We start from the raw sequence: 26,255 nt of genomic DNA on the forward strand, positions 1-26,255 counted from the left end.
TGAGTGGGCATTGAAAAAGGTAGGAAAAATGGGTATCCAGAAATTAGATTTCTTTCCCTTGGTTTGACCACTGATTTGCTGTGTGATTTTTGTGAAGTTTACTTTGTTTTAGTTTATTTTCTTATATAGCTTAAGAATTCTATGTCTCGCAGAAGGATTGTGTAGCTAGATACTATGTAGCATATAATAAAAATATACATTCAGGATGTTCATATATTGTATTCACTTCACTTTCTGGAAAATTACTAGAATACTCCTCCAGGAGATTTTTAAATCAACTACGGGGGGGGGGGTAGTTGTTTTCCCTTGTTTGCAGATTGTTTTTGGCATGTGAACTTCAATTGAAAGATTTGTTTTTATTACTTGAAGTCAGTTTTCATTACAATACGTTATATATTTGGGGGATTATATGACAAAAAGTTTTTGCATTTCTCTTAAGGTGTTAAAATTATTTACAGAAAAATTGTGTGCATGATGTTTTGTCTGTTTTCAGGTCCAATGATGCATCAGCAGCCTCCTTCTCAACAATACAATATGCCACAGGGAGGTGGGCAGCATTATCAAGGCCAGCAGCCCCCTATGGGAATGATGGGTCAAGTTAACCAAGGCAATCATATGATGGGTCAGAGACAGATTCCTCCTTATAGACCACCTCAGCAGGGTAAGATGACTTTGGGGAGATTTCCTGCTTAATATAAATAACAGTAGTTGAAAGTCTTTATTTTAATAAACTTTGCAGGTAGGCAAAATCAGGGCTTTGTTTCTTGATTTTTATGACTATATTCTTTTCTAAAAGGTTAGTATATTTCTAAAATATGATTATAGATAATCATATTTTTATGATTATATATTCTTTTCTAAAAGGGTCATGAAGTGGTTAGGAACTTCCTGTTACACAGCTTTCTTTTATCTGTTCTTTTCTGGGAAAAGGTTATATCATTAAATTTTATATCAAAAGCTCACTAATATATAGCAGCATATACTATATACTATAATATATAGCAGAAGATACTATTTTAATTTTGAGAAGTTACTTATATGCTCAGAAACAAACCCTAGTTTATTCCAAACTGCTCTAATATCAAAAAGAAGATTAATTTTATACTAGCTTGAACTTCTTTTTAAGAAGTTAGTATTTGTTTTTTTAAGTTGGTATTATTAGACAGTGCCTGTATGGTCGTAACAATTTTTGTGAAATGTGATGTGTGGTGTTGCTCTGTGTTTGTGTATCTGTGTGTGTGTATAAGAATAGTTAAATGTATCTCAAATGCCAGAGCATGGGAGGGAATCTACAGGTGAGAAGTGATCTCTTACGATATCAGATTAGAAAGAAAGCCTTTGATGACCTAGAGAACAAATTATTTACCTCTTGACTGGTTGTGGTTTTTCAGGCCCACCACAGCAGTACTCAGGCCAGGAAGACTATTATGGGGACCAATACAGTCATGGTGGACAAGGTCCTCCAGAAGGCATGAACCAGCAATATTACCCTGATGGTAATCTCTCCTAATGTTAATTTTCCCATTTTCTGTCCCTGCCCAAGATTAATGTAGATAGCTGTTCAAAATATTTTAATGAGGATGAAGAAACTAACAATACGTTTCTTCTAAATTGAAACACTTTAATAATCAAAAGCACCAGTCATTGCTTTAGTTTTATAATCCATTTCAAAGTATATTTTGTTTAGATAGTTCATATTAGTACCATCATGAATCATATTCTGTCACTGGAATCCCTTCTTCTATAAAAGGATCCTTTTATGTTTGGAATTGTTCATTTGAACCAAAGCAAGTGTTACTTACTTTTTTAATAACCACTTTATTGAGATAATTCACATATTATAAAATTTACCCATTGGTTTACTTTTATGTATGGTATAAATACATAGAAGATCTGGTTCTTGAGTGTTTTTCCAGGTTTTATCATTTTAGTCAATGTTAAGTACTTCTCAAAGAACTGTGTTTTATATACATTAGCATTTTGCATCTGAAAAATTTTGGGAGCTAAATTGTATCCATGTTGTAGTTGTGTATAGAGTTGATAGGGTAGGAAAAGCGTTTGGAAACAGATTTTAATTTTAATTATTTAGTTTAATGATTTTTTTTTTTTTTTAGTGGGAAGGTGGTTTGTGAAAAAGTGTTCACTAAAGATGTACTGCACTTGGTAATGACACAACCAAAGTGGGCTTCCACTGTACAGAACTTTCAGGTTTTCTGTATGTTTGAAAATTTTATGATACACTGTTGAGGAAAAAATAACCTAAACATATCTATGATAAATTAGAGGTAGCTATTCACATTACAATATGATTTGTCTTGTTATGAAAGGATTTGTCAAAATCTTCATTTATCTAGTAAGCTCCCTTGGTATATTTAAGGTAAACTCCTTGTCAGAGAAACTTGGAGAAACTAAAAATTAAAAGCTAAAGTGTTGGGACTGTCGACTCAAAGCTAATGTGAACTAGTAAGAAGATATAATTTGGTGTATTTAAGAAATCATTTAGTTTGCCATTTTTTTGTTAATGGATAAAGCATAAAGGTTGTATCGGTATGAGGACTTTGGTTTTTTACTGAAGAGGCCCCGGCAAAATGGGCAGAGCACTCACTCATCTGTAGAATTTCACATATAATGATTGTTCGTTAGTAATAGTGACACGTATGGGTACTTCTTGTTGGAAAGTAACATCTTTTTTTAAATCTCAGGTTTTCTTGCCCTGAATTATTCAGCATGTTGGAGTTTTCTGTTGTTTTTTTTCTTTCATATGTAGACATTATATTAAGATTTTTTTTTAATGAGAAACTTCAGTATGTTTGTAGACTGTGGATATTTTAAAGAAGTGAAATCTAGTTTGTCAGATTTTATGTATTAGGAAGTTTGAAAGTAAATGCTGAAAGTGAACAATTGTTTTGTTTTATTTTTAAAATGGATTTTACATAATTGAGATGAATTTGACATTGTTATTTTGATCCTGAGTATTTCCTGAAATGTGAAATGTATATTGTTGCAAATATGACCTTTCTACTCAAAGCAGATAGATATGTTATTTTTGTGTATATCAGATCTTTAAGGTTATGTAAATTATTTATTACATCAGGAGATTTAAATATCTAATTGGTGTCATTTTTGCATTGGTGTATATTAATAATTTTTCTGATATTTACCTAGAGTATTCCATTTATAACAACAATTTTCCTAAATGGCATTGGATATTTTCTTATTATCATTCAGATATTTATGCCAGTAAATATGTAGGTTAGGAGTAGGCAAACTTTTTTCGGTAAAGAGCCAGAGAGTAAATATTTTAGTCTTTGCGGGCCAGATGGTCTTGGTCTCAACTACTGAACCCTTGTCATTGCATGAAAACAGGTATAGAAAATGTGAGTGGGCATGCCTGTGTTCCAGTAAAACTTTATTTACAAAAACAGGCCACTGGCCATATTTATATTGCAGGCCATAGTTTGCCAACCCTTAATGTGGATATTTATGAGGTGGTTTGGGAACGTTAGAATCCTAGAACACTAAATATAACATTTATTCATAACTGTATTCCTCTTCTTAATTGGGTATTCTTTTAAAATTTAGTTTAGATTTTAGCTAACCTGAAGTGTTATTTCCTGCGTTCTCTTAGTGCAACTTAATTCAAAGAACTAAACTATTGATTTTCATTAAAGTCCGTCATAAAATTTATTGAACCTTAAAACTAAAGGTGTACCCTAGCACTTGGCTCAGTATAAGTTTTTGAAGGTGTATGTTTTTGATACTCTAGAAATATTTTCTAAAGGCTTCTAGAATGGCAGCATTAAGCAATAATATTATTGCATCTGAAAATACTTTATAAGATACGTATACTTTATGCAAGTAAATAGAATGTGAAAAATTTGTTTCAGTTTCTTTCAGGGGAAAAAAACTTATGGAGCTTTTTTACATTTTTTATATTTTGCATGTTTTAGCATATGCTGTGGAATTGGCGACCAGCAGAACAGGTGTTTTACAAAATATGATAATTGTTTCCTTTGTTCATTCTAATTTAATTCAAGTTATTTACATGTGAAAGGCCTAAATGCTTTCATTCTCTCTTCTTTTAAAAAAATTGAAGATAAAGTTTTTTTTTCCCCTCTTGGTGAGGATTATCAGTTAAGACTAAGTGTAATGTTTCTAAAACTACTGTTTTTTGCTTTTAAGAAATTTGCACGTTATCTCAATATGAAAACAATCACATTGGTAAATATTTGGCTAATGCAATTGAAATTATTTTTTATGTATTTCCATTTCTTTTTCTTTTTTTCAATTTTATCTGAAAGTTTAAATATATTTAGGGTTTTCACTCAGTGGCCATTAACGTTTCTTCCTGTCTCTTGTCGAATTGATGTAGGTCATAATGATTACGGTTATCAGCAACCGTCGTATCCTGAACAAGGCTACGATAGGCCTTATGAGGATTCCTCACAACATTACTACGAAGGAGGTATCTATATACCTTCACACACATACACATATATATATATATATATATACCCTTCTACAGGAATGCAAATTCTTGCATAAGACATCTTCTACCCATGCAAAGCTCTTGTAGAATACTAGTTGCTGGCTGTCTTGAAAATTACAGGGAGCCCAGAACAATCAAAATAATTTCCTTACAAATATTTAAAGATGTATAACCATGACTTGCCATTTCTAACAACAATAAAAAGACTAAAACATTTACAAATAATTTTTTCCTCAGTGGAAATTTTCTATTTGAACATAAATCCATCGATTCAATTTTTTTTTTTCTTGTGTGTGTTTACATATGTATAATTTTACATATAAGTATAGTGCCTTTAGGAAACAGCTTGCTGATCTTGTGTAGCTAGTGTGTGCTCTTGTAGCTGTCTTTAATTTTGTCTTTTTTATTTTATTTAGCATAGTCATGATCTTATGACTGTGATGTTCCAGTAAATGTAATGCTCGTATGGCAGAGACGCTGAAAATGCTGCAGTTCAACCTTGCAAAATTGGCTTTAACTGCAGTTTGTTTGGCCGAAATCCTTCTGTTTGGTTTGAGTTTTTTCTTTGTTTTGTTAACTTTCAAAAATCAATATGGCATTTCATTTTGTTCTTGTGTTGTTGGCTATGCATCTTAGAATAAAAAAGTTAATTAAGCGAACTTCTCAGTTTCTTCTTTCTCTTCTCAAATTATCCTGTAGGAAATTCACAGTATGGCCAACAGCAAGATGCCTACCAGGGACCCCCTCCCCAACAGGGGTACCCGCCCCAGCAGCAGCAGTACCCGGGGCAGCAAGGCTACCCAGGGCAGCAGCAGGCCTATGGTAATAGCTTGGTGCAGTTTATTTTTGTCACAAAAAATATGATGGTTGCTGTTTTGAAATATTCAAGTGAATATTTAATGTTTATTTTTCTTAGAATTCTTTACCTCAGTCTGTTACTGGAGTATTTCTTTAAAATGTTTTCCTCAGATAAACTAGTAATCCATTTAAAAAGAAACAAACTAGAGATGGTTCATTGACCAAAGGTAAGGTATGTAATCGATTTAAAATGAGTTCTTAAATGAATTCTTGAACCTCTTTGGCATTCATGACCACCCAGCAGCTTTGTATGTGCTTAGAAAACTGATGAATTGGGTGATTATTAACCACATCTACATAATCCGCTTAGCAAATTTATTTCTAAAACTAATGACTGTTACTATGAAAAATAACATTGATTTTTCGAGTACAAATGAGATGTATTTGGAATGCATGAAGAAAATGCTTTTGTCATTCTTTGGTTCAGTAGCAATATACGCATCCATAGAGGTGTATTTATTGCTGTTATGTATATTACAGAGTTTGGGGGAACTGTGGCCATATTTTCTTATTATATACTCACTGTGAGAGCTAGTAGCTGGGTATCTTGCTTTCAGTAACTTCATTAGATAGGGAGTGGGGAATGATAAAGACCTGATCTCATTCTTAAATTTTAAGCTACTGTCACTACTTTATATACAGGAAAATATGGTTCTAATGTTAGAGAAGTAACTGCTTATTAATCTGATATCTTCTCTTGCTAACAGTGTTCTCTTTTTTATATCAATAATATCTTACTCTTTTTATCCATTAGTTTAAGCACTGCGATTACTATGGGCACATCTCTCTACCCATCATTGCAAATCTAAGAACAGATCAGGCTGAAATTCTCTTGGGCCTTCAACATAAGCATTGGAATTAAGTCAGGTGTTGGGAGCCAGGCATTTCCCCCAACTGATAAGTTCCGGTTCCTTGAGATATGACTTTAGAAATATTCCTTGGATTTCTTGTTTTTACAAGGGGACTTTTTTGCTCTTCTCAAATGGCAGTTTTCCTTTCTTGACCATTGAATGTCTGTATTTTGAATAAGTAGAGTATAGTATTCTGGTTTTATTGTGTTTATAGGAAAAAAAATATGGTTTGGTTACATCAAGTGAATTCATTGATACAAATATTTTCAATGGGAAGAAAGAGTAAATGAAACTGAATATTTTCGGTGTAAGTAGTTAAATGCCGTTTTGTTAGAAACTGAGAATCCCAATGAAGTTCCCATTTTGCTTATTCATAGGCTTCTATTGTACTTTCTTCTGATAGAAAATTTAGAGTTTTAATAGTTGGGTGTATAATAATTAAATAAATAATAGAGTGATGGAATTTATTTAAGCTTGGAAATATATTCTCTTGACACTTTCTTCCGCCATCAGTGTGTTTTTGTTTTTGTTTTTTTTTTAAATGGCAGGTTTTGAATGGCTAGAATAGAAAACATTGAAGTGTCAAAGCTTTTCAGCTTATGTTTTAAAAAGCATCCTTTACAATAGGCAGTAGTGGAATTTATGAAACAGACATATTTGTTTGGCAAGCCAGATTAGTCCCTTGCAGTCTCTGGAATTGGAAATCATTCATTTTTATGGGTTAGGTATTAAAGGTGATTGGTACACAGAACGTAACTTTTGAATCCGGTTTTTTCACATGCAACCTGTGGCTTTTCAACTCTTCTTTAGTTTTGGTTTGAAAATATTGTGATAGTAAGTTTACCAATGCAGAGCATAAAGCATTCTTTTGGTGATTGCAAATATTAATCTAGAATTTACATGGAAAATTATTCTTTGTGATTCTTTGGTGATTGCAAGTGTGACTCTAGAGTCATACTGCTATAAATATCATTGATTCTCAAATTTTATTCAGAAATTATTTCAGTATTTTAATTTGAATCTGCTTCTTGCTTCTTCTTTTATCTGTTGCTTATACTGGTTACTTTCTAGTGGAGGTACAGATGAATTTTCTTAATGTCATAGAATTAACCTGCTTCACAACTCCTGAGTCTCTTTTACTCATTTAAAAAAATTTTTTTTGATGGCTAACACATAGCTTATTAGCTATACTGAATCAAAACATCTTGTGCATGGTGGCAATATTACAATATTATAATATTTTCACTCTTACAACCTGTGGAATTTATTTTAAAAGGTATTTGAGAAGATCAGGATACCAAAGTATCCTTTTTTGTTTAGATATAAAAACATAATAGCATCTAGTTCTAAACCCTTTTGAGAGTTCTGTTTTTATCTGGGTTTTTGTTTGTGTTAATTATTTTGCAGGTCCTTCACAGGGTGGTCCAGGTCCTCAGTATCCTAACTACCCTCAAGGACAAGGTCAGCAATATGGGGGTTATAGACCAACACAGCCTGGACCACCACAGCCGCCACAGCAGAGGCCTTATGGATATGACCAGGTAAGTTATTTGGCCAACTGTGTGATTGCCCCATTGTTTGTTCACTCTTCATTAGGGTGTTTTTGACTTGAAGGCTCATTTTTTCCCTCCTCCTGTTTATAGCGTATGAGTTAACAAAAAAGAAATTTACTTATAAGTCTTTTTCAGAGAATGCTAGCACAGTTGATCGTAGTTACTTACAGTAACATATAAAACATGCCTAATCTCTGGGTACTAGCATTCATTCATACTCATTCATAGTCTCTCTCTCCCTCTGGTCTTTCCCCAGGCAGACTTCCTGGAGGTATTACAAACACCATTCTCTATCCTAAGGCCCCTATTTTCTCTGATCTCCCTCATGTTTACTGCCCTGTGGAGATGTGGAGTCCATCTGTGTCAGTGCTCTTTGTAGCTCTCATCTTGACTTCAGCTTCCCCACTGCACTTCCTCCACATCCCTGTTGTCCTTCCTCTCTCAATTCCTATTTACCTCCTGTCTCTGATGCCTCCTTTCATACACATGTCCATTATCTCAAGTACTAATAATCTTTATCTCCTATTCTCTTTCCTTCTATTTTCATATATATAGAGATGTATCTCATTCTAAGATGACTGTATTCTCTTGAACCTAGGATTTACTTAAGTTCCTTCTTTTTGTCATGAAGCTTTTCAGACTTAATCTGTGCGGCAGTGAATCTTGTTATAGGTACTCTGAATTATAATGAAAATGGTTTATGAAGTTATCAGTTTCTTTAGATTGATTTCAGTATTGTCTAATGACTTTCTAGTGAGGATAATCTTGTCTGCTCACTACTTAAGCTTCTTTAAAATAGGTTATTTTTTTTGGTAAGTTACGCTTCTAAGACCAGTGTAGACGATCTGGTTTGAGGAACAACTCAGTACCATACTAATTAGAACTTGAGACGCGAGCAGTTCTTCTGTGCATGCTCTCTGATGCCTACTGCCCCTGTACTGACACTTCCTATTTCAGAGGTAAAGGTAAAAGAGAGAAGAGACTTAAACTAAAAGGGTAAGGACAAAAGAGTAATATTTTTTAAAAATCACTAATAGGAAGCCAAAGGATTAGATTAAAATTTTATTTACATTTTAAAAGTGAAATAAGGGGGCGCCTGGGTGGCTCAGTTGGTTAAATAACTGCCTTCGGCTCAGGTCATGATCCTGGAGTCCTGGGATCGAGTCCTGCATCAGGCTCCCTGCTTGGCAAGGAGTCTGCTTCTCCTGCTGACCCTCCTCCTACTCATCCTCTCTCTCTCTCAAATAAATAAATAAAATCTTTAAAAAAATAAATAAATAAAAGTGAAATAAGTCGTGGCTAATGACTCAGGGCAAAATTCCTGAGGACAAGATTTAGGCTCTTTTTAGACAAGTTAACTTTTTAAAAAGTGAGCTTCTGATCTTTTGTCCCCTCAATCAGCAAATATTTATCAATTTTTTGTGTGCTGGATACTATATTAGGTCCTGAAGGAGTAAAACAGACATGGTTCTTATGGCTGGCGGAGCAATCTTTTTTTAAAAGATTTTATTTATTTATTTATTTATTTGGAGTGAAGGGAGGGGCAGAGGGAGAGAGAGAGAGACTGTCCAGTAGACTCTATGCTGAGCGTGGAACCTGATGCAGGGTTCAAGCCCACAAGTCTGACATCATGACCTGAGCTGAAATCAGGTGTCAGATGCTTGACTGACTGAGCCACCCAGGCGCCCTGCTGTACCAGTGAAGTATCTTGGTCTTTCTTGACTTTACTTTTGATATATTTGACATGTGTTCCTATTTTCATTCTTAAATGGTTTTATTTAACTTCTAAATACTGTGCTTTTTAAAATTTAACACTTCCAGTAATTCCTTCTTTATTTTTTCATTTGTTTCTCATCTTTTATCCAAATATCAGTCCTTGGCTTGGTGTTTTTCTTGGTCTCTCTATTCACCCCATCTTATATTTTCAGTACCCTCAGACTACCCTTCAGCTCCATTTTTTTCAGCTGTGTATGGAACATCTATCTCTCTTTGGATGTCTTGCTATTTCCATCAACTTGAGCATGTCATGGACTGAACTAGCTATATTCTCTCTAAATGATGTATTTCTAAATCCCTGAAGCTTGTTAGTCATTAAGTAAATGTTTCTTGAGTAATATTTGTATGCCAAATACCTAAAATTGGGGTACATTGGGAAATAAGATAAACATAAGTTCTGTCTTTGTGAACTTAAGTCTAGACAAATAAACAGATGTTATAATATAGTATGAGAGGTACTTGGGTGAAGAAAGGCAAGATTTTTGTAGAAGTGGGCTCCTAATGTAGATAATAGAAAAAATGTTCTCTGGGAAGTATTGTATTAGTGTGAGGGCCCAAAGATGAGTAGGTATTAGACAAGTAGACATAGAGGAGGGAAGGATATTCTAGTCAGAATGAAGTGCATTCCTAAAGGACTAGCATTGAGATGTGTGGTAGAATAAAACAGAAGCATGGGGAAGGAGAGGGAAGATTGGAGAGAAAAGTTAAGGGTTAGATTAGAAAGACTCTTACAAGCATGTTAGGGGGCTTGGACTTTATCCTGACATCATTTGGAGCCTATAAAAGGTTTTAAATGATGTGTATAAAATATTAGCTATGTGTGATACTTGGTACACATATATGATATTATGTGTGGTATGTAGTATATATGATAGACATATGATATACTACTGTTTTTATTGTAATTAGTCCATCCCATGAACTACTTGGGAATTTGGGATGGTACTATAGATAAAGACCCATGGTGTTTGGGTAGATGCCAGCCACATTTCCTTTCCCACTAGAAAAGGCTGTGAGGGGGTGCCTGGGTGGCTCAGTGGGTTAAAGCCTCTGCCTTCAGCTCAGGGCATGCTTCCAGGGTCCTGGGATCAAGCCCCGCATCAAGCTCTCTGCTCAGCAGGGAGCCTGCTTCCCCTCCTCTCTCTCCCTGCCTGCCTCTCTGCCTACTTGTGATCTCTCTTTCTGTCAAATAAAAGAATAAAATCTTAAAAAAAAAAAAAAAAAAGGCTATGAGGAGGGACCATCTTAGCTACTCTAGTGTTAGTCTGTCCACATTTATCAAGGGTTTTACCTTATCTATATCCCCCAACCCAAACACTTGTTGTCTCTTCATTTTAGGGGAAGTATTAGATAGTGTTAGTATTAGATAGACATATTAGATAGATAGAAGTATTAGATAGTATCTTCAAGATAGTGAAGGATTAGAAAACTGATACAAATTCTTAAATCCAATAGTAATATAATTATGGTGGTGGTTTAGGCAGATGATTCTTAGAGCAGTGTGCATGATGAACTAAAAGGGGAAAAATTGAGAGAGAAATCATTGCTAGAGGCTGTTGCTTCTCCATTATTTTTTTCTATCTCAGAAATAGCTGCTTGATTTTTTCAGTTCCATAGTCTAAAAATTAGCTCAAGTCATCTTGGCTCCCCTCTTTTTTGTAGATCAAATATCTTGTCAATCATCACCTTTTCCTTCAGAATTTATCCAGTATCTAGCTGTTTTTTACAACTCTTGCTCTTACCCAAGTCACAGTTACAACTGTCACTCACTTGGACTATTGCAATTATCTTCCTTCTTGGTCTTCCTGCTTTCATCGTAGCTCCGCTGTAGAATATGCTCCACATAGGACCCAGAATGATCTTTTAAAAACATTTTAAAATGTTTAAAATTTTAAAAATGATCTTTTTAAAAAAAAGATGCTTTTTAAAAAAAAAATTTATTTATTTATTTGATGGAGAGAGAGAGCAAAGGGGCATAAGCAGGGGGAGTGGCAGCGGTAGAGGGAGAAGTAGGCTCCCCCCTGAACAGGGAGCCTGATGCAGGACTCAATCCCAGGACCGTGGGATCATGACCTGAGTTGAAGGCACTTGCTTACTAATTGAGCCACCCAGGCATCCCAAAAACATTAGTTGCTTTTAAAGCCACTGCTCAAAGCCCTGTGGTGACTTCAGTCTTATAGTGAAAGCTAGATCTTATAATGACCTACAGAGCCCTACATGCCTTGTGCCCCCCTCACCTGTCCCACCACCTCATCTCTGTGTTTATAGCTTCCCTCATTTAGTTTGCTTCCGTCACCGTGGCTTGTTTCCTGTTCTTCCCATACACATCAGTCATATTTCTCCCTGTTCACGGCACCCTTTATTGCCAAAACTCTTCCCCGATAACTTGCAATGTGTGGGTTCCTCACTTTCTTCCAGTTTCTGCTCTGATCTCCCACCGTGTCGTATCAAGAAGTCCTTCACAGTCTACCTATTGAAAATAGTAACATCCTTGGGCCCCTTGGTGGCTCAGTCGGTTGAACTTCCGATTCTTGATTTCAGCTCAGGTTGTGATCTCAGGGTTGTGAGATCAAGCCCCATGTCTAGCACCTAGCTGGCGCCCTCTCTCTAAAATAAATAAATATTTAAAAATAGTAACATCCTCCATTGCCTTGCTTTGTAGTAGGCCCCCCCTTACCCACAAAGGATACATTCCAGTTCCCTCAGTAGATGCCCAAAACCACAGGGAGTACTAAACCCTGTATATACCATGTTTTTCTTATGTATATATATTTATGATAAAGTTTAATTTATAAATTAGGCACAGTAAGAAATTAGCAGCAATAAAGAATAATAAAAGAACAATTATAACAACATACTATAATAAAAGTTATACAAATGTGGTCTTTCTCAAAATACTTTACTGTATTGTATTCACCTTTCTTATGATGATGTGGGCTGATAAAATGCCTACGTGCTGAGGTGAAGTGAGGGGAGTGACATAGGCATTATGTTGTAGTGTTCAGCTGCTCTTGACCTTCTGAAGATGTGTCAGGAAGATCTTCTGCTATTGGACCACAGCTGACCACCGGTAAATGAAACTACAGAAAGCAAAACCATGGATAAGGAGGAGACTGTTGTATTTCTCCACCCTTCTGTATTTAGACAACTTAATTGAAGTGTTACTGATGTGCCAGAAAATGCACATATTAAAAGTGTACTATTTGATATTTTTTGATGGGTCAGTCTTTTCAGTTTTACCTATTTCTAACAAGGATATATAATGATAGGTCATTATGCTTTTCATTTTTATGTCCCAAAGGACTGGTGATAGTGACTTATCATGTACTTATTTTCCATCTGTATATCTTTTCTGAAATGTCTGGTCAAATCTTTTGCTTATTTTAAAATTCAGTTCCTTATTTTCTTGCTGTTGAGTATTGAGAGGTCTTTCTATATTGTACATACAGGTCCTTTATCAGGTATATAATGTGCAAATATTTTTGTCCAATATATGGCTTCTCTTTTCATTCTTTCAGCATTTTCTTTTGAAGACAGGAACTTTAAAATTTTTATGAAGACCTATTTATCAACTTTTTATTTTGTAGATCATGCTTTTGATATTATATGTAGGAAATCTTTACCTAATCCAGAGTCACAAAGATTTTCTCCTCATTCTTTATTTTAGAAGCATTATATTTTTAACTTTACATTTAAATCTATAATCATTTTGAGTTAATTTTTATAGGAAGCATAAATTGGAGTTTGTATTTTTGTTTTCAAATGGATAGCTGATTTTCTGAGCACCATTTGTTGAAAAGACTGTCATTTCTTTACTGAATTGCCTTTGAACCTTTGCTGAAAATCATAAATATGTCTATTTCTGGATTGATCTATTTATTAGTCTTTATGTCAATACCTCTTTATTACTATAGTTTTATAGTAAGTTGTGAAATTAGGTGTTGTTAGTTTTCCAACTTTGTTCTTTTTCAGAGTTGTTTAGGCATTTTTTTTTAGATTTTTTTTTGTTGTTGTTATTTGACAGAGAACACAAGTAGGCAGAGGGGTAGTCAGAGAGAGAGGAGGAAGCAGGTTCCCTGCTGAGCAGAGAGCCTGATGTGGGGCTCGATCCCAGAACCCTGGGATCAATGACCTGAGCCAAAGGCAGAGGCTTTAACCCACTGGGCCACCCAGGCGCCCCACTACTGTAAATTTTTTTAAAATTACAATTTATAGTTGTTAATTGCTATATATAAAAGTATATTTATTTTTATTTTTTAAAAGATTTTATTTATTTGAGAGAGAGAATGAGAGAGAGCGAGCATGAGAGGGGGAAGTTCAGAGGGAGAAGCAGACCTCCTGCTGAGCAGGGAGCCTGCCTGATCTGGGACTCGATCCCAGGACCCTGGGATCATGACCGGAGCCTAAGGCAGACACTTAACTCACTGAGCCACCTAGGCATCCTTCTTGAAGGATCCTTCTTCAGTTTTCTTGAAGGATTTGTGTAAAGTTGTTATTATTCCTTCTAAAATGTTTCGTAACATTTATCAGTGAAGCTGTTTGAGCCTGGATTTTCTTTGCAGGAAGGTTTTTAATTTCAAATTTATTTTCTTTATTAGACATAGGCATATTCAGGTTATCTATTTCTTCTTGAGGAGATATTTGTATTTTTTTTAAAGATTTTATTTATTTATTTGAACAAGAGATACAGAGAGAGCACAAAAGGCAGAGTGGCAGGGAGAGGGAGAAGCAGGCTCCCCAATGAGCAGGGTGGCTGATGTGGGGCTCAATGCCAGGACCCTGGGATCATGACCTGAGCTGAAGGCAGCTGCTTAACCGACTGAGCCACCCAGGTGCCTGAGATATTTGTATTTATTAAGGGATTTGTCCATTTCATTTATTGTGTTGAATGATTCCCTTTTTATCCTTTTTAGTATCTCTAGTATCAGTAGTGATCTCTCTTTCGTTTCTGATATTGGTAATGTGTATCCACTCTCTCTTTTTTTTTTCTTCCCCAAGTAATTTGGCTGCCTGTTTTATGTACTTCATTGGTCTTCTCAGAGAGCCAGCTTTTTTTTTTTATAGATTCCCCCCTCCCCCTGCCCCACCTCTGTTTGTTTTTCTTTTTCCTTGATTTCTGCCCTCTTCATTATTATTTCTTTTCTCCTGCTTGCTTTGGGTTTCATTTGTTCTTCTTTTCCGATTTCCTAAGGGTAATAGCTGAATTCCCATTGATAAAAGAACTGCCCTCCTTCCTAATTTAGGTGTTCATTGCTGTAAGTTCCCCTCTATGTACTTCTTTAACTGTGTAGCGCACAAATTTTATGTTGTATTTTTATTCACAGTCAGTTGAAAATATTTTCTGATTTTGCTTTTGATTTCTTCTTTGATCCAAGTGTTATTTAGAAGTATATGATTTAGTTTTTTGTTTTTGTTTTTTTTTTTTAAAGATTTTATTTATTTATTTGACAGACAGAGATCACAAGTAGGCAGAGAGGCAGGCAGAGAGAGAGAGGTGGAAGCAGGCTCCCCACTGAGCAGAGAGCCCGACGTGGGGCTCGATCCCAGGACCCTGGGATCATGACCTGAGCTGAAGGCAGAGGCTTTAACCCACTGAGCCACCCAGGCGCCCCTATGATTTAGTTTTTAAATATTAGGAGATTTTGCAGATATTTTAGTCTCATTGATTTCTCATTTAATTCCATCATCATAATTCTATCAACATAACTTCTTCTACATTTATTGAGACTTCTATTTTATGGCCCACAATATGGTCTGTGAGGATGTTCTATAAATGTTAGATCAAGTTGGTTGATAGTGTTCAAGTCTCCTATATCTTAGCTGATTTTCTTTCTGCTCTATTAGTTATTTAAAAAAAAACACATTAGATCTCTGGCTATAATTGTATGTTTGTCTATTTTTCCTTGCAGTTCTGTCCATTTTTGCTTCATGAATCTTAAGTGCTACCTTTTTAAGGTTTTTACAGTTTTAGGAATTTTATGTCTTAATTTATTCCTTTACTATTATGAAAGAACTTCCTTTATCCATGATAATATTCTTTGCTCTGCGATCCTTTTGGTGTTAATATAGCCACACCAAATTTCTTTGGATTATTGATAGAATTACATATCTTTTTTTACCCTTTTATTACTAGTTTTTATAAGATTTTAGTTTTAAGTAATCTGCATCCAATGTGGTGCTCGTAAAGAGTTGCATATTCTACCAACTGAGCCAGGCAGGTACCCCTTATCCCTTTATTTTTAACATATTGGTGTTTTTATGTTTAAATTGTATTTCATGAAGGCAGCATTTGTCAAGTCTTGCTTTTTTATCCAGTCTGACAATCTGCCTTTTAATGGAGGGGCTTTGAACATTATGTTTTTTTATGTAATTATGGATTTGACTGAATCTATCATCTTGATTTTTTTTTTCCTTTTTTGTACTTTATTTTCTTTTTCTTCTTGTTCTGTCTTATTTTGAACTTTTTTCCTCCTTAAAAAAAACTACGTTTACTGATATAATTCACATGCCATTCAATTAACTCAGCCATTTTAGAGTATACCATTCATTGGGATTTTTTTTTTTAAGTTTGTTCATTTTTCTCTAAACATCCAGCCCTAGGAAACAGGTAGTTTACTTTCAGTCTGTATAGATTTTCTTACTCTGGATATTTGAGATACATGGAGTCATGCCATAGGTGGTGTTTTGTGATTGGCTTCTTTCACTCAGTGTGATGTTTTCAAGGTTCACCCATTTTGTAGCATATTTTAGGTAATAATACACCACCTATGTGTAGTATAAAGCCTTTCAATAGTTTACTTTCATTTCTTTCTTCTCAACCTTTGTGCTATTATTGTAAATTTTATTTGTACATGTTATAAACTATTACATAAGGAATTTATTTTGTTTTAAAAAAGCAGTTATCCTTTAAAGATATTTAAATAATAAGAAAAAATCTTATATATTTACTATTTCTGGTACTCTTGATTCCTATGGTAGATTCATAGTTCCATCTGGTATCATTTTCCTTTGTGTGAAGGAAAGGAAATTGTTTCTAATATTTATTGTAATAGGCCTTCAGTTCATGTATGTTTGAGAAAGTGTTTATTTCTCTTCCATTATTAAAAAATATTTATTCTTGGTATAGAATTCTCTTTTTGTTTGTTTTTTGTTTTGTTTTATATTTTTACTTTCAACTTTAAAAAATGTGGCTCCACCATCTTCTTGCTTATATTATTTCCAAGGAGACATCTGCTGTTACTCTTCTCTTTCTTTTCTGGTAGTTGGTATTTCTTTTTTGGGCTGTTTTTTTTGAAATTTTTCCCTTTGTGAAATCGTTTGGCTGTTTTTTCTGCGTAGGGTTCACGTATCTTTTTGGATTTGTAGCTTTATGGTTTTCATCAAATTTGGAAAAATTCTGACCAAATATTTTTCCTTCTCTTACCCCTATATCCCTTTCTTTCCTCTCCAATTACATGATTAGTTGACTCTAATTACATGTATATTTGACTCCTTAAACTTGCACCATAGTTCACTGATACTTTGTTTTCTGTTTTCCTTTTTTTTTTTTTTTTATTTTGAGTAGTTTCTTCTGCTGTGTCTTAAAATTCACTAATGTTTTCTTGTTCATTGTTTTATCTGCTTTTGATCCATTCCCAGGTATTTTTCATTTCTAGAATTTCAGTTTGGGTTTTTTCCCTAGAATTTCAATTTGGGTTCTTTTTATGTCTTCCATGTCTCTGCCTAAATTTTTGAATATGTGAAATGCAGGTACGATAACTATTTTAATATCCTTTTCTGATAATTCTTAACATCTGGGTCAGTTTTGATTGATTTTTTTTTCTTTTCATTATGGGCCATTTTTCTCATTCTTTGTATGCATGATGTTTGATTATATGCCAGAAATTATGAATGCCACTTTTACTTTGTTGAGTGGTGGATACATATGTATTCTTAGAAATATTCTTGAGCATTGTTTTGGGATGCAGTTAAGTAATGTAGACACATCTTGATCTTATGGGGATTGCTTTTAAGGTTTTTAGGCAGGACCAAAGCAGTATTTAGTCCTCTGCTAAGTATTCCTGCTAAGTAACTTTTCGAGTACTCAACCCAATGCCCTTGAATTGTGAGATTTTTCACTCTGACTGGTAGGAATATGCACTGTTTCTGTTTCTTTAAGAGTGCCAAGTATTGCTTCTTCTAATTCTTTTGGTTGTTTCTGCTTGCATTTGCATATCAGTACTACACTGAGTACTCAAGAGAGTTCCTTTACAGAGCTGTACAGTTCTCTTTCTGTGCATTTCTCTCCTTTCTAGTACTCTGTCCTATGAACTCTAGCTCCTGTTTTCTCTCCAGACTCTAAGCTTTTTGTCTTTAACTCAGATGCAGGCTTAGTTCCACTCCACACACTGCAGTGTAGAGACTTCTTAGTACAGTAAAATGTATAACCAGAGGGCTCACTTCATTTGTTTCCAGTTTCTCAAATTGCTGTTCTTCATTACCTTGTGTCCTGAATGCGATCATTTCATATGTTTTGAGTGGTTTTTGGGCAAATCCATCTTGACTGGAAGCATGTTTTAATTTTTTAAAAATAGGCTTTATTGTTTTCAGCAGTTTTAGGTTCACAACAAAATAGAACACAAAGTACAGAGAGTTTTCATATAAATCCTACCCATAAATATTTATAGCCACTCCTGCTATCAACATCCCAGAGTGGTCCGTTCGTCATAATCAGTGAACTCAGACTGAAGAGATCATTATCACCCCAAGTCCATAGTGTCCATTAGGGTTCACTCTTGGTGTTGTACATTTTGAAATGTATAATGACATGTATTGACCATTATAGTATCATATAGAATTGTTTCATTGCCCTAAAAATCCTCTGTGCTCTCCTGTTTATCTCTCTCTCCTCCCTAACTCCTGGCAATCAATGATCTTTTTACTGTCTTCATATTTTTGCCTTTTCTGAAATGTCATATACTTGGAATCATGTAGTACGTAGCCTTTTCATTTCACTGGCATTTCACTTAGTAATACGCATTTAAGTCCTTCTCATGGCTTGATAGCATATTTCTTTTTAGTGCTGAGTAATACTCCATTGTCTGGATGTACTGAAGTCTGTTTATCCATTCGTTTATTGAAAGATATCTTGGTTGCTTCCAAATTTTGGCAATTATGAATAAAACTGCTATAAACTTCCATGTGCAGGTTTTTGTGTGGGCATAAATTTTCAACTCATTTGGATAAAAACCAAGGAGCACGCTTGCTGGATTATATGATAAGAGTCTGTTTAGTTTTGTGAGAAACTGCCAAACCGTCTTCCATAGTGGCTGTCGCATTTTGCATTCTCAGCAGCAATCTCATTCTACATCCTTGCCAGCATTTGGTGTGGTTAGTGTTCAGAATCTTGGCGATTCTAATAGGTGTGTAGTGGTATCTCATTTTTTTAATTTGCATTTCCCTAATAACATGATGTGGACATCTTTTCATACACTTATTTGCCATCTTTATATCTTTAGTGAGATGTCAGTTCAGATCTTGGCCCATTTTTTAATTGGGTTGTTTGTTTTCTTATTGTTGGATTTTTAGAGTTTTTTGTATATTTTGTATAACAGTCCTTATCAGATGTGTCTTTTGTAAATATTGTATTGTCTTCATGGCTTGTTTTCTCATTCCTTTGACGTTGTCTTCTACAGAGTACAAAATTTTACTTTTAATGAAGTCCATCTTATCAATTATTTCTTTCATGGATTATGCCTTTGGTGTTGTATCTAAAAAGTCATTACCAAATTCAAATCACCTAGGTTTTCTTCTGTGTTATCTTCTAGGAGTTTTATTCTTGTGTATTTTCCATTTAGGTCTGTGGTCCAATTTGAGTTAATTCTTGTGAAGGGTTTAGGATCTCTGTCTTGTTTGACTTTTTTGCCTGTGGATATCCAGTTGTTCTAGCACCATTTGTTGAAAAGACTCTTTGCTCCATTGCATTACCTTTGCTTCTTTGTCAAAGATCAGTTTATTACAGTTATGTGGCTTTATTTCTAGGCTCTCTTTAATGTTCCATTGATCTATTTTTCTGTTCTTTCACCAGTACCACGCTGTCTTGATTGCTGTAGCTTTATAGTAAGTCTTGAAGTCAGAACTATCAGTCCTCTGGCTTTGTTCTTCTTCAATATTGTGTGGCTATTCTAGGTCTTCTACCTCTCACTGTAAACGATAGAATCAATTTGTCAGTGACCACAAATAACTTGCTGAGATTTTGATTGGGATTGTGTTGAATCTTTAAATCACATAAGGAAGAATTGACATTTTAACAATATTGATTTCCCTATCCATGAACATGTAACATTTCTCCATTTATTTAGTTTTTTAAAATTTTTTATCAGTCTTTTAGTTTATCTCATGTACATTTTATATATATTTTGTTAGATTTATACCTAATTTATACCTAGATTTATACCTAATTTTCATTTTTGTGTTAGTATAAATAGTAGTGTTTTTAATTTCAAATTCCACTTGTTCATTGCTGGCATACAGGTAGGTGATTGACTTTTGTATGTTAACTTGTATCCTGTAACTTTGCTTATTAGTTTCAAAGATTTTTTTGTTGTTGTTGAATCTTTGGGGTTTTCTACCTATATGATCCTATCATCTGCATATTTCTTTTTCTTATTGCATAAGCTAGGAATTCTAGTACAGTGTTTGTAAAGAGGTGGTGAGAAAGGGACATCCTTGCCTATTACTCATTTTAGCGGGAAAGTTTCATTAGTTATGTTAGATGCTTAAATATTTCAGTGTAGCATTTGTCTCCATGTAATAGATTATGTATTATTTATTGTCATACTCTCTTCCCCTAGAATGTCAGTCCTTTAAAGACATCACCACTTCTGTTTTCTTACCACTGTTGAGTTTCCATCACGTAGTAGAACATAGCAATTAGCAGTAAATATTGATAAAAAAATAAAGTATAAATAAGTGAATAAATAAAGTGAATAAATAAGTGAATAAATAAAGGTCTTTACTTCCTATGGTGCTCATAAGAATACTGAAAGAAATCCCTAAGAAGTATTGTGACAGAATAATTTTAATACTTTTGTATGATTGGATAAATGAAAGAAAGAAATTGAAAGTTGATTGGTATTGCTTAGGTTTCTAGGCTAGGGATGACTCTTTATTCAGTACACTGTCCTTCGACAATCTCATTTACTCACATGGTCTCAGTTTATGGTGCTGTTGACTCCCAGATCTCTATATGAAGTCTGACTCACTTCTCAAAATTAGATACCTACTGGACACTCCACTTAGATGTATCAGTTCAGCATAACCAAAACAAATTCACAATTTTTCTACCCAAACTTCCTCCTCCTTTCTGTTTTCTCTATCAAAGAGAAGTATTATCATCAAGTAGAATGCCAAATGCTGCTTTTGATTTCTAGGTTTTCTCCCTCCATTTAAAACACAACAGAATCTGTTAACCCTTCTTCCTAACATGTTCTTAAATCCATCCAGTTCTCTGTAATCACTGTCTTATCTTTACTGAGGCCATCAACATCTTCTAGGTTCATCACAGCAGGATCCTTCCACGCTGTCTTCCTTTCTCATTCATTCTTTACACCGTAGTCAGAGGAATTTTGTAATTAAAAAAAAAAAAAAATTGAAGCAACAGACACAGAGAAGCTGAGGTTTTAGAGAGTTGGAGTGGTTTGCCCAAGATGATAGAGCCAAGAAGTAGAGTTGGCTGGCAAATTCTGAGTGACTAGAGCCTGTAGTGACTGACTAGAACATACTTTCTCAAGCTGCCTCCAGTAATATCAATGAGTACTTGAGTATTATAGAGCATTTCAGGTTTTCTTTTTTTTGAGGTGGAGATTATAATTACTCTTATTTGTTAGATGAGAAAATCGAGAAAAGAAGGATAGGTAACTTTCTCAAGGATAAGAAACCTTTAAGTGGTGGAGTTAATGCTAGAAGTTGGTTTCTGGCTCCCAAACCCGTACTTTTAATTCTGGAATTTGCTCATGGTTGCAGATATACAGTACACTTTTTTGGGCTTGTGATTTGATTGGGTCCCAGTACTGTGATCACGTCTGGATCAACTTTTTTTTTTTTTTTTTTTAATTCTCATTTCAGTCTCGTCTTGTATAAAATGGAGATGGTATTTACTATATAGGTTGTAGATGGACACAAAACATTTATTAGTGTCTGACACATGGTAAGGTCTTAGTCATTGAGATACAGAGATTGCTGTATTGCTATGTATTGAGATTGCTATTATTATTAGCCAGACTTCTTTCTGTTACGTCAGGCTCTGTGTTACCAAGTAATAACGTCTGCTTCTCATTATTGTATATTCCTTTTTATTGTCCACTTCCTTAAGTGTTCTATACCTGTTTTTCCAACATGCCTTTACTTCAGCTATTCCTTTATTTGAAGTGCCTCATTTTCTTTTCTCTGCTATTCAGAGTTTTACTAATTTCTTAAGGTTTCCACCTTCTCTCAGATATTTTTCTAATTATTTTAGCTGTGTTAATCTTTTCATTTCTGAACTCTTATAGGACTACTGTAATTGTACTTTATTTATTTCTAAGTTTTACCTTCCCTGTTTTTCAAATTTATTATAGTGATGAGCATATTATTTGCTCCATAAATGGTTATAATTCCTTGAATATAGTATTTGGCAGACATTATCTAAGAAGTCTTATGTGTGGGTGCTGGGCACTCTCCAGTATTTGGGGCCTCAGGCTGGATAAGCCCTAGTTCCTACCTTCACTACCCTCAAGTAATTCATAATATAGTAGATAAATTATAGCTTATATTTATATAGCACAGCAGTTCTTAACTTCTCTTCTGTTTTCACATCATTCATAATATGTGCAAGTCACTTTCATTAATATCTCATTACACACATTTACTAGGGGAGCATTTCCCTCCAGCATTAAGGCTTACTTATTTATAATATTTTAAAATTTTTAAAAGCCCTTCCTCATGTCCTCTCTTATTTAAGTGTCCTAACAAACAGATGAGGTAGGAATTAATGTAGCTGTGAATGGAAAGAAAATTTAGATCTAGAGATGGAGACATCAGAGTCCTACCTTTTAAGTGTGAAAAAAACGAGTCTCAAGGATCTTTTTTAGACTCAGATGGAAAGATAACAGTTGAGTTGGGACTTAGATTACCTAAATACTGAAGCTGAGTTTAGCAATTGAGTAAGAAGTTCCTGATGCTAAGCATTGACTTATATTTCTTATTTTAAACTTTGTTTTATAGCAGTCTGTACACAAATACAAAAAAGAGGAGTATCATGGATCCTCGTGTATCTTTCAACCAACTTCAATAATTATCAACAGTTTGCTAATGCTGTTTTCTATACCCCCAAGCTACTTTTTTTCTTTTAAGAGTATTTTTAAGCAAATTCTAGATTTGATACTCTACCCATAAATATTTCAAGATGAGCACTGACTTTAAATTTTGTTGAATATACCTATGGAAAGTACATTAATATTTTTTAAATGCCTTAATTCTCTTTATAATGTATTATTCCATTAGCTATATAGTGGTGTTTAATAGATTTTCAAAAATATATATTTATTTGGATGGAAATGTAAAGTTTTAGGGTGTTATTTCTTAAGGTTTAAAAGTAGTTGAATTCTAGAATACTTTCTTGATATAAAATGATTAATATGACTCGGAGGGGGAAATTTTAGCCAAAAGAAACAGTTAGCTGATTATGTGCTTCCTGTGAGTACTGTTTTTGGAAAATAGGTGCTTTTAGGAACATCTTTTTTAAACACATTTAAGAAATCTTTCTTAAATATGTATTTTCTAGTAGGCTTCTCTTCTGCCATTCTTTTTCTTTTTCAGAGGAAGAGCTATTTCTTCTTTTCTCCAAAATCTAACCCTAACAGCTGTATACTGGACATTATTTACCTCCCTTGTAGAATTCTGCTACTTCATTTATCACCTCTTTTTATCTGTACTCTCTTTGTCTTTTCCATCCTGCCGGCCTACAGGCCTTCAAGTCTATCTTATTAAAAGCAACAAAAACAAAACAAACTTCTCTTGATTTTATGTACCAGCTGCCTGTCTGAATGCCTTTGCTGACACTTTGTTGGCCTCAGGGAAAAGCCCAGCTCCTTTAGTATGGATGGAAGGTTCTTTTCCCTTTATCTTCCAGGCATCTTTCCATCCTTGCTACTGATTTCAAATACTATTGATGTTAATTTGTAATAGCAATTATAATAAGCTAAACAGTCACAAAGTTGTTACACTAGCTCTTAATACACAGTACATACCACAGCAGGATTTAGAACCAGAACTCACTCGTTCTTGCTCAGTTCATTCAATAAAATTTACCAAACACTTAAATTCCTACTTTGTGAAAGGTACTATTCTACTTTCAAAGATTCTGAAATCCATTTGCAATTGAATGTAATATCAGAAGCAGTTACAGAATTACTATGTACTTAAATATATACAGTTTTGTTTGTTGTCAGTGAAGTCACTTTTGTGGTATGACAGTGTTAAGATTTAAGATAATTTTTTGTGCGTAGCTATTATGGTCAAACTATGCTCAAATCATTATCTAATTATATTTTTAAATTTTATCTTTTAGGGACAGTATGGAAATTACCAGCAGTGAAAAAGTACTTACATTCCAATAACCAGTATCTATTAGCAGCCATATTGTCACCTCAGCACTGTGGACACCTCTGTGTGAAGAGATTCTTCCATTCCATCTAGTTTTTGGAAAAACCTTGTGGATAAGTGGCTGTTTCCTCAGTAAGCAGCCTTTGTGGCTTAGTTGTAAAGGCTTTAGTAGCTAAAAAATACTCTTGATTTCACATTTCTACTCTAGATGGCAACATTGGACAGAAAATATAATGACATAACCAATTTGCAATGATTTGGGAACTGTGTTTCAAATGGACTGTTATAGACTGAAAGGTGTGAACAGCTTTGTATGTTTATGAAGGTTAAGGGAATTTAATACTTTTCCACAGATTCTTTTGTAAGGGGAAGAGGGAAATGTACACTTTTTACAGCAGCAATATTTTGTATATTATGTTTATTTCATGTGGTGAATATGCAAGGCGGTACACTACGCATTGGACAGAATCCGAAATCCTCTGTTAAAATGTGGATTGGAGCATGGTGGATGCTTGATTGTGTTGGGTCTCAAAATGGTGTACTATAAAAGATAAAGGTGAGGGAGAAGACAAAGCACACCATATGTCCACTATTATGTTCTTTAGAGGAAATTCAGATCCCTTTTATCTGTTAGATAATCAAGGGCACTGTGATAGTTTTGAGTAAAAAGACATTTTTTTAAAAGCTTTCCAGTTTTGTGGATTAAAACCTTTTTATAAAGATCATTTATAATACAGTTTTAAAATGTGAGGCAATAAGAATTATTTCATGTGGGATCTGAAGAATCTTGGTAGCAGTTTCATGTAAATGAAGTGGTAATTCTCTCCTAAAATAGCAATAACTGAAAATGGAAGTGTTAATTTTACTTTGAGTAATCAGGGAACTTAGTAAGTAATATCAAAGCATTTTAAAAATAATATCAGAGAGGAGTCAACATTGATCTAGTAATTTTATTTTTTAACATTAGAAGGACAATTGGTTTATATATTAGAATAGTTCAGGAGACTTTACAAACCTTTATTTCAACTTCCTTCCCTGGAAATAGTACCATTTATAAAAGGACACTCTTAAATTTTTCCCTTTTTATTTTGGTTAATGTAACACAAAGAGATGTTTAGGAAAATGCTTATTGATGAGGTTTATTCTGGCCTATATTAAAAGCATAGAGGTTGCATTCTAGATCACTTTGTTTATTAGCGTGGCATATTTAATCATATTTGAGACTGTCCTGTGCCTGATTATTTTAGCTAAATTCAGGGATATTGCATTGGGCAGGAAATCATGCATTGAAAAGTTTATAACCACGATTATTTAAGCATAATCTGAAAACATCTAGCCCAAAGGTAAGTTGCTATTTTCATCACAGTTGCCTATGCCCAGGGAATAAGATGTATTCTTTATAATTGAATTGACTTTTCCCACTTCTAACTGGAAACAAAACAGAAGGGGTGCCATAAATTTGAATACCCAAAATGTACTGTTCTCAACATACTGTAATCAAAAGGAGGAATTTTAATGTGTTTCTGTGTGTGTATGAGAGAGAGTGTGTGTGTTTTAAGGTCTGAATAGAGTTTTTTTGAACTTGGTCAGTAGAAAATGGACATCAAGTTTGAACAGATAAAGCATGGACAGCCTTATTGTGATTGAAAATGCTTATAGGTTCTGTGCCAATTTTCCACCACTGTGTACTTTGTTGCTATTTAAAACTGTATCAACTCTAACGGAAGAATAAATTATTTGTGATTTTAATTTTCTCATTTGTTTCTTTAAATTAGATCTCTTTGACTCTCTTGTTTTGTCTGGAGACTTAGCTGTGGGTTTTTTATATAAGTTAGTCTGGTATAAGCAGACTATATTTGTATTCTAGGACTTTATCAAAATTCTCTTGCCATGCCCAAGTTAATTAGAATTAACTGTTCAGTAATCAGCATGTTGTGTGGGCTGTTTGTTATAGAATTCTTTCTCTGAAAATGAAGTCCATGAGGCTATAATCAAGATGACTGAATTAGATAAATGAGTTGAGGAGACAAAATTGTACTGAACCCAACCTGGTGTAGATATGTTATCTCATTTGAAATAAGCTCAACTGACATTAAGAAATAATTT

At 34.2% G+C, this 26,255-nt stretch overlaps 1 protein-coding gene across 9 annotated transcripts in view; it reads left to right on the top strand.

The window, feature by feature from the left end:
* The window catches only part of SS18 (SS18 subunit of BAF chromatin remodeling complex), an 89,566-nt gene extending 63,668 nt beyond the window's left edge, over positions 1 to 25,898 (top strand). For 6 of the 9 annotated variants that reach the window (XM_032859724.1, XM_032859730.1, XM_032859728.1 and 3 more), the window contains 6 exons: positions 494 to 661; positions 1,392 to 1,496; positions 4,373 to 4,465; positions 5,189 to 5,311; positions 7,606 to 7,739; positions 24,115 to 25,898. In XM_032859724.1, coding sequence (XP_032715615.1) covers positions 494 to 661; positions 1,392 to 1,496; positions 4,373 to 4,465; positions 5,189 to 5,311; positions 7,606 to 7,739; positions 24,115 to 24,141 — 650 coding nt within the window. In that variant the 3' untranslated portion in view covers positions 24,142 to 25,898. Of the gene's footprint in view, positions 1 to 493; positions 662 to 1,391; positions 1,497 to 4,372; positions 4,466 to 5,188; positions 5,312 to 7,605; positions 7,740 to 18,713; positions 18,784 to 24,114 lie in introns of all 9 variants that reach the window. The other 3 variants (XR_004382918.1, XM_032859732.1, XM_032859727.1) reach the window with 3 other exon arrangements.
* The last annotated feature ends 357 nt before the right edge of the window (positions 25,899 to 26,255 follow it).

This window comes from Lontra canadensis, unplaced genomic scaffold (assembly GCF_010015895.1).
Source record: "Lontra canadensis isolate GAN:19392208 unplaced genomic scaffold, GSC_riverotter_1.0 scaffold17, whole genome shotgun sequence".
NCBI classification, from domain to species: Eukaryota; Metazoa; Chordata; class Mammalia; order Carnivora; family Mustelidae; genus Lontra; species Lontra canadensis.